We start from the raw sequence: 17440 nt of genomic DNA, 5'->3' as shown, positions 1-17440 counted from the left end.
ACAAAACTGTGGACAGGCAGATGTTTCAGAAATAAAAAGAAATGGCAAAATTCAATTTGTGAGGGAGACGTAAGAGGAACAAAGTGGAGGGAAAAACTCCAGATGGACAATAAAACTGAGAACAAAACAAGTTAGAATCAAGGAAACCACACTGGAAAGGCTTGGGATTTATCCAAAAATGAGAGTGGGACTTTCCAATTCAAAACATACTTCACAGGCAATGTGTCCTATAGTTGCAGTTCCTGCAGGGTAATGGCACAAATTCCCACATTTGTCTTTTCCATAAATATATAAAATAACTAAACATTACTGATAAGGATCCACAAAACTTGGTATTTTAAAAACTATAACCAATGTACGTACAGGGAGGGACAGCTTGAAGTTGAGTTATCAGTGCTCTCTTGGAGTTTGACCTCGAACATATATTTTGGATTTCTTGCTAATTCTCAGCCAACATATACGCTGATACCGATATATCTGTGATTAGCTAAATATTGACTTATAACATGCCAGAGTTTTCTACATCTGCGCTTACTTAATAATGAAAATCTAAATATGTCTTACTGATACTTCCCTTTTAACAGCTCTTCAAAACCCAAACCATTCTTTAAATGTCTATATTTTTGTCTTTTTATGTTGCCTTTGCTGCACCAAAATAAAAGAAGTCTTAATCCTGAATTCGTGTTTGAACCGACACACCTCTCCACAGCCAGTCCCAGTCAGAGAGGAACACTGTGTGAGAGGCCTAGCTAACCCCTATCAGATGGAGTTAAATTGCGAGCAGAACTGTTCAATCACTGTAGATCGGCCATCCCTCTCCACATGGTTTTCCGATGAGGCAATTGGAAAAAAGCTCCAAGAATAGGTGATTACAGACAGAGCAGGAGAGGAGGGCAGAGAGAGAGAGAGCCTGAGAGCGAGAGAGAGTGAGAGAGACCCCCATTTACTGAATCACATGGTCTGACAACAAGCTGGTGTGCACATTCAAGTGTGTGTGTCTGTTTCAGTTATTTATACATGTGCATGTGGCCCCGTAATTCAGATCAGAAGCACTTTGACTACAGACACACCCACAAATGAACAGAAAATACTTCTTCTGTACTTAAAGGCCCCAGTTATTCATCTCTCTCTTTCAGTCTCTCTCTCTCTCTCACACTCACACGCACGCACGACTTCCCATGAATGCCACAATTCAAACAATACCATGCTTTAATTTAAATTCATTCAATATAGACATTACATTCAATATAGCGCGTGCACCAAAAGTTTAGAACAGTCATATTCTGCTCATTTTCAGGTTTATAATCTTATTTTGGGTTACCAGTAGACATACTGTCCAGTGCTGCAGCATTGTATTCCCCCTCTGTCTGGAAGATTCTGTTTAAACTCATCTCTCTTTAAAAGCCTAATAGGGCTCCTTTAAAGGAGGACAAAGAGGTTGCAGAGCACTTTAAATGTAGGTTTATTCCATTTTTTCAGGGACCATGGTTTCTTAAATAGGGCAAAACCATTTCAGGCTTTAAGACTGAACATTACGATTTTACATTGTATTCAAAGAGCAACTTTAGGCCTGTCGAAAGGACAAGAAAATGGGGCTTACATGTTGTTGTCTCGTAATTATTGTTAAAAGTTGGCTGGTGCATTTCGAACCATTTGCAGACAATTTAGTTCTTTTTGAGCCCCCAAAAGAGACATTTAATTTCCTCAAAGTGATTTGTTGAAGCAATCAGGCTGCCGGCATCTTTCAGACTGGGGGAGGCATAGTTTATTATAATCAGCTACAAGATTAAAGTATGTATTGTAGTTGTTGGCCAATAATTTCAATTCACTTTGGAGGCAATTGATCAACACAACAAGAGGAGTTCATATTAAGACACTTTTTCTGTGAAACTTGGTGAAGATATCAATTCAAGCAACTCAAAGTTAGTTAAAGCAATGTGAACAAATGAAGTCTATTGATTTCTAATATTTTTGATCTTTTTAAAAGGAAATTAGGAATCTTCCCATTCAGCAGGAGGGGTCTTCATTAGTAAGTCAAGAACATTGAGTATTATGGGATGATGAGAACTTGGTCTAATGTGTGAGAATCATGTCAAGCAGTTTTAACAGCTCAAATGTATTTCAACATCAGTTCCTCCACCTGCAGATTAAAACATTTCATTGAGTGCCCTTAAACTTGACAGTTTTTCCTTTTAGTATGACAGGGGCATAGAAAATGTGCTTACTTTCAGTTTAACAAATGTGACTCTGTTCCGAAAGTCCAATCATCAGAACTCTCCAATGGAGGATCAAGTGTGAAAAGAAGTGAAGAACCGAGCTTAATGGAAAACATTCAAATTTCTTACTGCACTTCTCAACTCAACTCGACTCAAATTAAATAAAAAGGGACTGAAACTTAATCCAAGGCTGAACAAGCCTGCATATGCACCTGATGTTTAAGGACAATTTAAATTGAGTGCAGCTCAGACAGACCTGCAGATTAAGATTAATCAATAATCTGTCAACTATCAAAGGAATTGCCAATTATTTTGGTAATCAATTAATCTGTTTGAGTAATTAAAACAAAATCATCAAAATTCCCTAGTTGCAGCTTCTTAAATGTGATTTTTTCCCCCTTGTTTTTTAAAAGTCCTCTACTGCTGTTTTCCATCACATCTGCCGGCCTGGCTCTACTCAGTTTGACTCGGCACAGCAGGGATTTGCATTTCCACCACAACTGGTCTACCTGTGTGAAGGGGTGTCTTAAACCAATGATGCACTTGTCCTGATCCCTGCAGCACTACAGTATCAAAGAATCACCGCCATGCTTTGAGGCAGCATTACAGGAAACGTGTTTTCACCAGCATTAACTGAACACGACTCCCAAAACAGCTGACAGTGAACACGATGAAACAGTAAAACACAGCAGATGTTTGAAAGAACAAACAGGACGAGAGAAACTAAACAGATTCAGCTAGAAGTTACAGAAGTACTGAGAGCTGAACACACTGACTTTAAAAAAACGTCTTTCTCTCAGGTTTCCTGCACAGACATGAGTCGAGTATCGATTTGCAACACACAATTGTTTGAGGGAGAGATGGGTGTTTGTTACAGGTCGGCCGTAGTCACGAGACCACACCGCAGCCCGCTTGGCACGGCTCAGTTTGATTCAGTGTGGCCAAAAGTGCTGGTAGAAAAACGCCATGTGCAATTTTACTGAATATCTTTGGGTTGTGGACAAAACATGTCATCTGAGGATGCCATTTTGTGATTTGGTAAACACTTATCAACATTTTTCACCATTTCCTGACATCTTACAGACCAAACAACTAATCGACTAATCAAGAAAATAATCAACAGATTAATTGACAATGAAAACAATCATTAGTCACTGCCCTAGATTTGATACAGAGGAACACCTGCTGGTATATAGTAGGACCCAGACTCACCCGGCTGCTAAAAACAGAGCAGTAATATCTTTTAATGCATCATCTCCCTGCACAGGAACAATCAATAGGCTCTGAACAGCCGCCTGTGAGGCAAGCCAGGGGCTCACAAACCTTGTTATGTTTTTCAGCACAAGATCACAAGCTCTATTTCTTGAGATGACCTCTGCTGACAAGCAGCCGATACAAAAATCAGGGTCTCAGGAGGCCCTGTGGCTCTGTTTCTTTAACGCCACACACCTGCCCACATCGATTCAATGTGATGTCAGTGAAACCAAGTCAGTGATGAATCACCTCGAGTATAACTATAATCAGGTTAACTTGCAGTACCGTGGACTGTATTTGGAGTCCACCATTTGTTTCATCTGGTCTTATTTAATCTAAAGGTAATGATATCTTGAAGCAAATTAAATCTAGTGAAGACTGAGTGTTCAATTATTTCTGCTCAAGACAAGCCCTGCATTACTTCTGATTGGATGCTATGATTATTAACTCTTGACTCATAAAGTCCAAAATGATGCCTGTGTGGCATGTGATGGTGGAACAGCTTTATGGTAGGAAGGTTTAAATAATGTGATATATTGAAGAAAACTGGCTTAGAGCCGAGCTTTAGGAATGAAAAACATTCATTTCCTTTGCTCGGAGCATGCAGGTTCAGTACTGCTTGGTAAAGGGATTTTCCACAAAATAAATGGAACATTTTATTCCACTGGAGACTGATCGCTGTTTTGATGTATCTGCTGCTTTATGAGTGATGAAGTATTAAGTAATGAAGTAATGCTGAAACAAGAGCAAGAGCTAACTTCTTTTTGGTTAAACAGGCCAAAATTCACCTCCCACCCAAATAAATTTGCTTTTACAGGAAACTGGGAAACAGAACTTCCTGGTTAATTCTATTTGTTACTGAACTGGAAGACGAGCTCATCCCTCTCCAGCCAGTTTCCCACAGAGTGTGCAGATGCTAAAATCAGAGGCCATTAAAAACACAGACTCAACAAGCAATTACTTCCTGTAAATAAAGCAGAAATGGCACAGTATGAGTCACAGTCCCGCTGACATTGGCCTCCATCACTTGTTGAGTCTCTGAATTTAAGAAACATGAAATCCTTGAGATACTGCAGGGAGATAAACAGCTAAGACAGTAGCCAAGGTAATACAATGGTAACTGTGCTTGCCGATCCTGCTTTGAATGCTCCAATACATGTGCAGATGAAATGGACAGCTGAAGTTTTAGAAAGCACTACATTTTGATTAAATGTACAAAAAGCAGCCTTTAATAAACAATCCACATCTGAGCTGTCTCATAGATTAAAGATAATTTTTGACTAATCGGATTCAACTTCAATAATGCAACTCACCTCAGCAGAACTAACTATTATTTTGTAAAATTCAGTTTCATCCATTCACTTCATCTGATTGTTTTGCCCAGAATGTCTTGAATGTTTAATACGTCCCTGAACAATAAGACTCATTTAGCACAGGGAAAGTTCAATTATTATTGTGAAGTGGCGGTTTAATAACCCCTGTGTCTCTGGGGGAGCTGCTTTTAATATGCAGGTTTGAATTAGTTCCATCTGTTGTTTCTAAAGCCTCACCTGTCAGAGTAGCAGAAATTACTAGAAGGTAGTGCAGATTATTAAACAAAAGACTTGAGAAAAACGCATGAGAGAGATTAGTGTGATTGATGAAAAAGCTTAATGACTGCAAGTATCAAGTGGAGCAAAACTGCTGCTTTGAAATCAAAAGAATTTCTCTATTGAGGTGATTTATATTTTATATCAAGCAGGTCCGTGCTGTGAGCTTTTGGTTTCTTCTTTTCATTTTTTAGAATTTTCGATTTTGGATTTTTTCCCTAGTCGACCAACAAAAGAATCTATTCACAGCCAATATGGACAGACAGAATGACTACAGCAACGAGTTAGTGTCAACATACATGAGGCATGTGAGTATTGTTTAATGACAGACTTGGAAAAATGAATTAAAGCCTAATCTTATAAAGAAAGGTTGTTCTTGCATGTCAGCACTATAGAAAAGCTCACTTTTCACTGATGAGCTCCCTTAAAGAGACACTGTATTGGTTCAATTCCTAAAATCTAACATAGAAAAGGCAGTAATCACAGTGACTGGGAGACACGCAGGTGGCCTGAGTGACCTGACAACAACATCAGCGAGCGTTTAATCAGCAAGCTAGGATAACTTTATTTTAAAAGGATGCAAAAATAATAGTTTGTACTTTGACACAGATATACAGTTACACTAAAGGCAAAATTTAACCAACATTTTGTCAGTAAACTACAGCGCTCAACTCCAAGGCCATTGCTGACACTTCACCAGGATGAGAACAACTGGGAGAAGAAAATACAACTATACTCTAACCTAACCTAAAAGCTGTTTGCCAACAGCCATTCAAAAACAAAAGGAGAAGCTGCTACGTTGCTATGGTACAAGCATGTCAGTCCTACGAGTGATTGTGTGCCCACATCACTAGATTAGAAAAAACACAATAAGCAAACAGAGTGAATACAAGTGAAACATAATGCCATACAAAGAATTGTGTTCCCAATGGTGCTAGCATTTAGCCATGCTACTAGCACACCTGCAAATGAACAAATCCTGCCATGACCCACTCTACTTTCCCTCTGATCTGTGGGTCATGCTTTTGCCATAGTAGGATTTGTAATTTAGCAAGCCATTCCTACAGTGATTGTCAGTGTGCGAGACCAAATTGAGTGAGTACATGTGAACCATAATGTTACATTCAATTATGTCTTGCTAGCAATGCTGATCGTCTTCTGGTCCGATCGCCAGCTTATGAGATGCTGCTGCAGCATGTCAGATTGCATTTCTGCAAAGATGATTGAGTTTCAACATTTTTCTCACAGGCTGCTTTTTTTTATCTGCCTAAACCCTACCATCATTCAAAAAAATGGGAGGACTGGTGTGAACACCACAACACCTGATTCTGTATGAAACAGGCCTAAAACGGTGACCTGATGAGGGCGCTACATGGGTACATGAAGATCTGCACCAACTTTCATGGAAATCGAACTAATTTTTGTTGAGCCATTTCAATCCTAAAATCTCTCTCACTGACAAACTGTATGTTCCGTTTTCCAGCAAAGTGACACACTGACCCGTTGATCATGCTGAGCAGGCCCTCGACTAGATGGGCCAGGTAGGAGACCTGGGCACTCTCATCGGGGAAGATGGGCCCGTGCATGGAGGCCAGCTGGGCCAGGCACTGCAGGGAGTCCTGGGCCATGTCTGAGTCCTCCCGAATCTTCCTGTGTACCTGCAAGGTGAGAGAAAAAAGGTGTCTCATGAAGAAAGAAACATGTCAAGCATCATGTTAATTAGTCCTCAAAGAACCAGCAGGGGAAAATTGTTGCAAACAAGTGCACTGGGAAAAGGTCAGACAGACTAGAAACATGTGGGAAACTTCTGCACATTGTGTCTTTAAACAATTTGCTAAAAAAAAAAGCACAGATCCTTTCAGTCTCGTCTTCTTACCCACCTGTAACTATTTTGTCCCTTTTGACTAGTCCCTTTCTAATAAAGAGTGAAAGCTAAATTGAGAAAGTAGTGTGGTTTGCGCTAGCGTCTAAAATGCTCCCTGATTCTCATGACCACCCACACGACTGCAGGCATGTAGCCGACATTCTAGACTAAGCTTACAGTAAAAATCTGAAAGAAAAATCTGCTGAAAAGAGGTGAAACAGAAAATGTGGCTTTATAGATTAAGGAAAACAGGAGAATAAAACATATAAAGTTCTTAAAATGGTGACTGCTTTGCCTCATGTGGTCTGTACTTTGAGAAAATACACGATGGCTCCACAGGAGGTCAGCGACCAGGATCACCTACAGCGCAGTGACCTATTCAGCAACAACCCTTGAGCACACTTGACAATGAGGTCATTCAAACACGTCTCCTCGGCTCCTCTGTGCTACTTGTACCATTTTCACAAACAAAGTCTTTGTTGAATTAATTGTGGTACTTTATGGAGTCTAGGTCTCAACTCATATTTTGTATTTTGAGTTTTTAACAAATAGATGAATAATTGATTCTGAATTTGAAATCAGTGTTAAACAACTCAATTTAAAATTTGAATGTTTGTGCAAATAATTAAATGCAAATTTATGATTTTTGTCTGAACAAATTAATTTGTAATAACTTGAATGCACATACGCAATAGAATGCTGTAGTAATGAGTCCTAAAATCTGGAAATCAGTTAGCATTTTTTCACTTCTCGTTCGCTCGCCTCAAAGTCTATGGGGTTTTTGAATTAGTTTTTGGTTAAATGCCAGAAATAAAGTCTGTTTCTACCACAGGTTGAATATATTTATATGTTTTGTTCTACGACATAAAATACATCATTACATTTCCCACAATGTATTGATAAACATTTACATGTCTTAGAAAGGTGGTTGCTAACAAGTGTCTAAATGAGACTACAGAGATTGTCAGGATATTAAACGTCATCACAGTGAACACGGAGACTCATCTACTCACTAGTCTGTCTTTACAAGCCCACTTTAGTTACAAACTACTCTAACTCTACTTTACAACTTGTACATTGATCAGTTTATAGAAAACCTGTATAGTGATTGTGGAGCAAGACGCTTAGTGGTGGTGACGTTTAAGTCATGTGACCGTGATGTCGTCTGTTTATAGCCTAACATTAACTTTTTATTTCTAGAGATTTAATTTGTTATTTAAAAAAGTGGTGTTCATCTGTGAAGATTATCTTGCTGAAAAAACGTGTAAGTATCATAAACTTGTGTTTGACTCAGAGATTATTTTCTGCAAAATCCAATTAAAAAATCCTGTGGGCTTTTTGCCGAGGGAACCAGGGCGGTGCTGACTTCAGGGTTAACCTACAAAAAAATGTGCACCAGTCTCACTTGTTGTTTCTAGGTGAATAACATCTCCTGAAAGTCCACAACCACAAACAAAAAGAATGTCAGAATTAATGTTACTATCTGCAGCAGGTAGGGCAAAAACTCAAGATCTTTGTAAATGAAATTCAAAACATTTTATTACTGCCTGAGGCCTTTATTTCTCCGATTTTTCAATCCCTGCAGACACCCTGAGATGAGCAGGTATTTGTCTCCTGCCTGTTCATATTATGTCTCTTAAAAGAGAAGCTGGTCCCCCAGGTTGCGTCATCAATACACAGCATGACAAAAAAAATTGAACATACAAGTGTTGATTTTACCCTGATGCTCTGGTGATACTTTTTGTAAATGGAACTTAAATAAAAAGCAAAGAATACCACTCTGAAATAGAAAGTCGTGGGCAAAACACGAAAAGGTGAACCCATGTCATCCTGTCACCACTTTCAAAAACAGATCAGCTGATACCACGCAGGATTAATACTTACTTGTGTAACCCACTACCCAGCAAGGCAAAGCGAAACGGTGAATTGATTTTCAGCACGTCTTTTTGAGACTGGGGTCACAGTGTCTGAAGACAAACAATCACTGAGCTCGTCTGTGCCCACAGACAGCCTCAATCAAACCCAGAGTAGAAGGATCTGGCTCCTGATGGAAAAGATCTGATCGACTCAGTCTCATCTCAGTTCAGAGCTTCTGTTCACTTGTGGGATTTGGGGGTTTGTCCGTGCTGAGCTGTTACACTCCAGCAAGAGAGGAGTCATTGTTCTTTTCAGTTGTGAACACACAGATACCCACATACAGCAAGGCAGCAGCAGCAATAACACTGCGAGTCATCACAGCCTCTCAGCAACATGGGTTTCCACTGACGGTACTATGCAGACGTCTGGAGCTCAACTGCCTTCCTCCTGTGAGCTGTGGCTCTCTCCTCAGCCAGTCCGAGCTCTTTTCCTCTTTCTTCTTCTTCTCCCGTCTCTTGAACCGTCATCCTCTTAAATCCAGACTGAGTGCCTCTTTACCGGCTCCGCACACTATGCCAGCGCATGGCCCCATCGCAGAAGCAATCAAACTTTCAACCTCCCTCTCCTTGTTGCTTCTTCCTCCTCCTCTCAAATCCTCTCCCCTTCTCACTTCCTCCCCCCTAAATTCTTTCCCGCTGCCTCTCCCCACTCCTCCCCTCTCTCCTCTCTCTGGGGTGCCTGGTTGGTCGTAAGCCACGCTTGCCGGGAAGAGATCTCAGATGCTAACGTAGCGCAGCCACCATAGTCTTCGCTGCTGCTGCTACTGCCCTCTTCCAGAGCGTGAAGTCATCCTCTGGAAGAGCTCAGCGAGAGGAGGGGAAGGAGGAGGGGGGTGCCGGGTGAGTGAGCAAGAGAGAGGGAGAAGGAGGGGTGGGAGCTGTAGTGCAATGCCAGAGGATTGAACAGCGCGAGGTCTGAAAAAGCAGCTGCACCAGTGAATGATCCATGCGATGCCAGTTATGTCAGTCGCCTTGAGTCTGACTATAGTTAGAGATACAGAACCGGTGTGTGTGTGTGTGTGTGTGTGTGTGTGTGTGTGTGTGTGTGTGTGTGTGTGTGTGTGTGTGTGTGTGTGTCAGTCAGTATGTGAAGAGTGGGATGGATGGATGGATGGAAGGAAAGAGAACAAGATACAACAATATGGAAAATTCTGGGCATGCAGCTCAGATGACAGCAGATTTTACACTCTGATTAATCAATGACTTTGGTATCAGTGGAGTATTAGTTGCTGTTCTTGTTAATTTGGTGCTTATTAGGTTTATTTTGGCAGTGGACTGACTTCATAACAACAGAGTACCAGGAGGCTGAGAGGAGGAAAATAGAAACTGAGTAGGGCTTGGTTTCTTTTGAATTTTTTTTTTTTTTTCCACACTAGCGCTACAATAATGTTATGTTGGATACCTTATATTGAGCATAAATATGTTTTTCCACATAAACCTTCTGTTGCATTCAATAAAAACAGCATTCTTAAATGCATACAAGCATAGCCTACATAAACGTCTAAAAATGGCAAAATTATGATATCAACAGAAATTGAGATCTAAGAATAAGTGAAGATGCGATTTTTTCTCAATTAATGAATAGTTCATTCTATAAAATGTTGGTTTCATTATTACTTCCCAGAGCCCACGTTGATGTCCACAAATTGCTTGATTTGTCTTATCAACAATCTAAAGACATTTTTACAATCATATATGATAAGAAAAGCTGGAAGCAGCAAGTTCAATGCTTAAACAATGACTGAGAAAAGTTATACATTATTAAAACAGTGGCAGCTCTCATTCAGTGCTAATGTCAGACATGCTCTACTGCAGAAAAGCCAACCTCCAAATATCTTTTCAAATCCTTTTCTCCTTTTTTTTGTTTGCAAAAACAAATGTCGCTAGCAGCATCGTTTCCTGCAAGTTGGTGTCTATGCTGCTAAAAATGGCTTATTAAAAAGGAAGAAACACAACTCTGTTACTCCAATCTATGATCATGGATAGACTGTGTTTTTCCTCTCTGGTGAAAGAATACAGCTGATTGCATCCTTTCAATTTGAGAGTTTATAATCTCCCAGTTTAACGTTAATATCATAGAAAACTATGTTCCACTGAAGAAAGAAGGGACCCTGGATATTTCAGTGTCACATACATATCTTATCAACTTTGATGCTTATCTCATCTTCATTTTGCGAAAGGTTGTCAATATCAATTAGACTGCAGCGTATCTGCTGTTTAAGCAAAATAAAAAAATTAAAACATGAATAAACACTTTAAGGCTATATCAGAATACACAATACATATCTTGTTATTTTTAAATGTCCTCAGAAGTCATTATAAATACTTGGACTGGGGCTGTAACAACATCAGAGATTCACTACACAATTATTGTGGCCAAACAAATTCGCAATAACAATATTATTACGATATCTTTTGAATTTGAAAAGAAAATGCTAGCCATCAAATCTATCTTTAACTTTGTTTACTGGGTGTTTTCAAAATGCAAGTTTAGGGAGGTGGACAGAGTCTGTAACCACAACTGTAAAAAAAAAAGCATAAAAAAAACAAAAAAAAACAACTACACTTAATTACTAGTAAGAAGGCAACCAGATGCACAAAGCCCAACATCTTCCCTGGATTATTCACACAATACTATCATATGTGTTCTATCAACACAATATAAATATTTCATCTTTTAATATCACGTTATTGTGAATATCGCAATATTGCGACACCCCTAGCTTAGACAGGGCAAAAACAATCAAATATCAAGATACTTTTTACCAAATACTTCGATATCGATTTTGTTGGGATGAATATTGGCACTTTAAGTATGAACACAATTATAGTCATCAGTAATGTGGTTATAAAGACTAAGTCAGTAAAGGTAAGCATTAGAACAGGTAAACATTATGGTAAGTTCTGAAAATGGCATCACTTTACTGTAATGCAGCCTTTAAAACCAGGAAAAGACAACACTTATGACATATCACAATATAACAATACCCAAAATCTAATCTACCACATTTAGTCTTAAAACAATATAATATTGATATACAACCCAGCTCTACGCAAAACTGAAAAACATTTGATAAGGAATTTGAATGAATAAGGATTTAACAAGCAGAACTGATGCTGGATTCAGATTCAATCAAATTCTGCTGAAGGCCAACCTTACTGCAGACACATTTTGGTCCGTACCAAATAAGTATTGTGGTTCAATAGCCAGCCCTATTAAGGAGAAGGAATATAACTGCGGAGAAAACAAAGGGCAATGAGGTAATGAAGACGAGAGTCAAGCGAAGAGAAAAAGCTATAATGAGAAAAAAAACTGAGGGAAGGAAAAAGACAAGTAGACAATAAAGTGAGGGAGAAGAAGGGAAAATGATGGAGGAGATGAGAGAGAGCTAAAGGATAGAAGAGGAGAGAGGAGGAGAGAAGAGGGGAGCGGGAGAAAGAGAAAGGGAGGGGGAATGAGGAATGATATTTATAGAAGGAGACAAAGCCTGGTGTCTGTTTCCTCGGGGGGCTCAGAGGCTCATCTTTCTGTTTTTTTAAATCAACACTGTGCTTCCAACTTATTGTCTTTCGCATGCTCTTTTCCACCATCACACTCTCTCTCCCTCTCGCAGATTGGGTTACTGTCTGCCTGCAGGCCCAGACAGAAGAGAACCAGCCTCTGCTGCAGCCTCATCAGTCCCTGTGCTCCACACTGATTGTGTTTACTGGGTAAACACCAAATGCTTTACCGTGTGCACTCTTGTACTTCTATATTTGTGAGGACTAGGGAGAGGCTTCTATAACAATGTATAATTGTATTACACAATAGCGAAATATATCATCATAGAATTCATTTCCTTGAAATACAAATTGGGATTCAACTATTAAAAGACAAAAACAGCAGCAATGGTGTTAGTTTTAGCCAAAACTAGTGAATGCAATATTGGAAAAATTTTGTATTTTATCACACTAACACTTCAATAGTGCCATTAAAGTGGCCAGTCACCACTTGCAATTATACCGGCAACGGGCTATACAAAACATGAGGAATATCTTACGTTTAGCTAATTTTTATAGTCTGACAGTATATAATGTCATGCTCTAGTGAATTTGAGTTTAAGACCTCAGAGTGAGGACATTTTTGGATAGCAAGGACATTTTGGTCAATTCTCACTGTGCTGAAGGACACTTTAAGGGTCAAGACTTGTTTGTTTGGGTTATGGTTGGTGTTATTGCCATTGTCATATTTATTCAAAGCACTACATTCCAACGCAATGAAAAACTTGTGCACCAGCTACCTCCCGTAGTGCAGAGGAAAAAAAAACACAACAATGAGATTGTTTCATCTCGTCTTCTTCAAAAGAAATGTACGTGTTTGTGTTTAGAGGCTCATGTATGCTCATTGTTAGATAACTACACGTGTTCAACTGGAGCCCTCAGTTTGTATTCTGTTCATTTTGCCTGTATTTGTGCTTGTTTTCTGAAAGCTTAAAGGTGCAGACGAAACAGAGCAGTAACACCTATAATTGTTAGGGGCAGTGTTGCCAGTAGTTCAAGCAAGATGACCACATCGCTATGTTTACTGCTGATAGACACTGCCTTCTATTGGGTGTATTGCTTAACATCTATGCCAATGTAAAGGACGCGTGGTAGTATGAGGGCAGTTACAGTTACAGCTTATGGCATTATCTATTTTTATACCATGGTCTGGGTGAATACTCAATTCTGATTGGCTAGGGGGAGTCAATTAACTTTTGTTGTACGGATACCTCTGTAACTCCTCAAGTAGTTCCAGTGAAATTGTCTGTTCAACTGTCTAAATGAATGCGCTACACTGTGTATCTAAAATGTCCACACTACAGCCTGTTCTACTGTTGCTCTGAGCTTACTATATGAAGCGATTCTTCCACATCCTGTTTGTATTCGACTCACTACTGCAGCAAGTCATCTGTGATCATTTTTTTTATTGATTTGGGAGCAGTGATATGGTTGGTTAGCTAGCTAGTCGTGTTGTTTAACATCCTGTGAAATTATATTTACTGTTTGTCGACCGTAAGCAATATTACTGACTGAATCTCGCTCACATAACGTTAGCATACTGGCTAACAACTGAGCCAAAGGGTTCATCTTTTTGCAATCAACTCTCAGGTGTTGCCAAGGAAAAGGAGTTACTGCTTGTAAAAAAAAATTATACTTTGATCGCAAAACACATAAAAATATACGCTTCTGGTCTTAAAGGGTTTTTTTTACTTTGGCAAGTGGCCATAGTATAAGCTGATAATGGACACCTCGAAGGGCATTATCCCTTACTTTTATGTAAAAGGGGCAATCAATCTTTTTACTTCATAAATGAGCAGACGTGTATTACTGTTACGAACAAAGAGTGCAACAGAATGCGTGTACAGTGTGGCTGGCTGTGTGTACGTGTGTTTGCAGTGTTACTGTAGTGTGTATGTGTACATGCCCATTTGATGCCATGAAATAAACCAGATGTTACCAAAAGTCTTGGATGTGTGTGGATGTGTGTGTGTGTGTGTGTGTGTGTGTGTGTGTGTGTTTGCATGTGAGCACACATTCAATCACAAGTTCATGGAGCTCTCTAATCATTCAAAGGCAAACAGAAACTTAAAACCCAGAGAAACACAAACAGACTAAAACACACGGCTGAAGCCAAAATTACAGACGTTTCAGTTTGTGTGCTTTGTTGTGCACTCTCCTTTTCGTCTTCCTTTTCTTTTCTTTTTTTTTTTTGGAGAGTGTGCATAGTGGCCATGAGGTGTTAAATCGACAAAAGCATAGAGGGTTCATTTGAAGGAGGCCAACAATCACCAGGGTCTTCTTCCTTTTCAATCTACCACGGCCCATTTATCCCCAAACCTCTCACTCTCCTGCAAATTGCATCCGTGTTTCACTTTCTGTCTGAATTGTATTTCTCTGTTCCATTTCTTTTTTAACACTCCCCTCTATACCTGCACCTCTTGTTTTATAGTCTCCCTGCTTTCTCTTACATTACCCTCATTCTTTTTGTATTCTCTCAACTATTTCTTTCATTCTCTTCCAATTTTCCGTCCTCCCCCTCCTCCATCTATCCATCCATCTTCCATCGGTCCCTGACTCTCAGAGCTGTAGCTGTCACCAGCTGAAGTGGAAAAGAGATGAATGCCTTTCCACAAAAACCTTGGGGACCAGAATGACATTTTGGCAGATTAAGCATCTCTTCAGCAACAAAATGGCTGCTACACATCGCATACTTATTGAGCCGATTTTCAAAATATGTGTTTGTCCCATCAGTCGGCAGGGAGATCCCGACCTCACGGCTGGTCCGGTCCCATAGCTATTAATATTGATCTGGCTACTTTCTTTTTTCATTGATTTGTAGATCAATTGCAATTATTATCAATTAACTTTCAGACTGACCTGAGCCACCCTATTGACTTCGATTATGTCTGATATTTAAAAAACCTAAAACACCTTGATGGTTACAGAAGTGCAGGCTATTGGTTCAGATATTCTACTGTCAAATTTACCTAAACAGCACCCCCACTTTTTAAAAATCCTGTTAAGTACATGTTTGTTGCAACCTCATATTTTCATAGTTTTGCCATAATTTTTATCTGCTATGATGTTGTACTCACCAGCGTAAATGCCGATATCTGGAAAGATGGCAACATCGCTACAACAACCCTGTGGCCTGGGGTTTAAGGCACTGACCATGAACCAAAACATCTCCAGTCACATCCAGCTGGGAAGGTGTTCATACCCCATCTCTCTACCTCACTTTTCTGTCATCTCTCCATTATTTTCACTTGTCTAATAAAGGAATAAAATGGCCTAAAACTGATAATTCTGATTAAAAAACAAAAAAACTGTTACATCACAGTGTAGCAGGACAGAAAGTTTCCATGCCACACAATCGTAGAAGCTATAAACAAGGAAGTCGAAACCTGGTTGATCATGGGACTCCTCTTCTGAAGTCTTGTTTATGGTGCTGTGTTGCCTGACCACAGAATTTAGCTTATTATCGATTAGGGATGGGACAATAAAAGATTTTGCATCGCATTTAATTAGAAGAAAATGTAAGGTTAAAGTCATTCCATTACATTTTGGTTTTTATTGTAAAGTTTCAAGAGTAGATTGATTATCAGAATAATATTGTGAATCACAATTATATTGGACAGGATATCCATGACATGAAATTTTCACATCGTCCCATATCTATGTCCAATGCAACGAAAATTAAGAAAATAAAACCAAACTGTAATGAACCTGAGTTATCTTTAAAGAGATTTTTTTAAAAAAGCATAAAATTATTGTCAATTATTTGATTAATCACCAACTATTATGATAATCTATTAATTGGTTAGAGTCATTTTTAGAGTAAAAAAAGTCATATTTCTCTGATTCCAGCTTCTTAAAGGAGCACTGAGAAAGAAATAATAGAATCAGAAGAGAAAGAGCTTTGTTTACTGATTTCTTCTGCCTAAACAAATTAAATTAAAAAAACTTTTTGTTTTCATGACTGAATAAACAAACTGACCTTAAAGGACAACACAATTTCATACTGTTTTACTTTGTGTATATGTGGCGGACCCTGCCACCTTTCTAGCCTCAAACAGTGTTCTGGGTCCTTATTTTCCTCTGCATTTTAATTTCTTTACTCTATGACGGTAAACTGAAATTTTCAGGGAGACATCTGAAGTCTTGGACTTTGGGAAACACTGATCTTGACTTGACACATGCACAGTATTTTTAGGGGCTTGATATAAAGAGCTTTCTCTTAATTAAAAATAAATAAATTATGATATATAATAATATTTAATGCTTCCTACAGTCGTTCTGCTGCTCTCTGCTACCAACCAGGAAAAGAAAAGTCGTACCTCAGTGTCATGTTAAATTTAACACGAGTTTGAATATAAGTTTTTAAACTCATGTTAAGTTTTCCCAGTGGTATAGAACATGGTACTGAATGTCGATATATTTCGAGGTATTGTATCAAAGTTAGTTAATTCATTCCAGCATCGTGACAATACTATTTTACAGGCCAAACAACTAATCGATTAATTGGGAGAATCAACAACAAATTAATCTACAATGAAAATAATCATTGGTTGCAGCCTTATGCGTGAAGAGAGGTCTCTGACCACCAACCAAACCTCCAGACTGAATAAACTGACAGCAGCCTCCTGTTAACCAATCAGTGATGGAGCCCTGGAGCTAGTTAATAGGAGACTGACAGACACCCACCCACAGAGGGACGAGACTCCCAAGAGCCCCTCACCACAGTGATGAGTGTGTCTGTGTGTGTGTGTGTGTGTGATGGGTGGGTAACTGTGGTTGTTAACAGGGGCCCCTAATCCTGGGGCCGGGCTCTAATCCTGCAACCGGTCTGTTGTGGACTGTGACCCTGATGGCGCGTGTCTCTGAGTGCCCCCTCCACACACACATACACACACACTTACCCTGGCCAGCCTGTTACCCCTCACAGCTGAGGGGAGACAGCAGCTGAGATAGCAGAGGACCGCATTTATTTGAACAAACACACACGCACACGCACACACGCACAACACACAGGCACAACACAGATCCATGCAGACGGACACACAAACATACACTCCACAA

General features: G+C 39.4%; 1 protein-coding gene across 1 annotated transcript in view; it reads right to left on the bottom strand.

Annotated features, from left to right (window-relative positions):
- Positions 1-17440, bottom strand: part of xpo4 (exportin 4) — a 61888-nt gene that overhangs the window by 18650 nt on the left and 25798 nt on the right. Inside the window, exon 8 of the mRNA XM_073474092.1 lies at positions 6560-6717. Within this exon, the coding sequence (XP_073330193.1) occupies positions 6560-6717 (158 nt within the window). The remainder of the gene's footprint in view (positions 1-6559; positions 6718-17440) is intronic.

The sequence above is a fragment of the Pagrus major genome, chromosome 9 (genome assembly GCF_040436345.1).
Source record: "Pagrus major chromosome 9, Pma_NU_1.0".
NCBI classification, from domain to species: Eukaryota; Metazoa; Chordata; class Actinopteri; order Spariformes; family Sparidae; genus Pagrus; species Pagrus major.
This window is presented reverse-complemented; position numbering and strand designations above follow the sequence as displayed.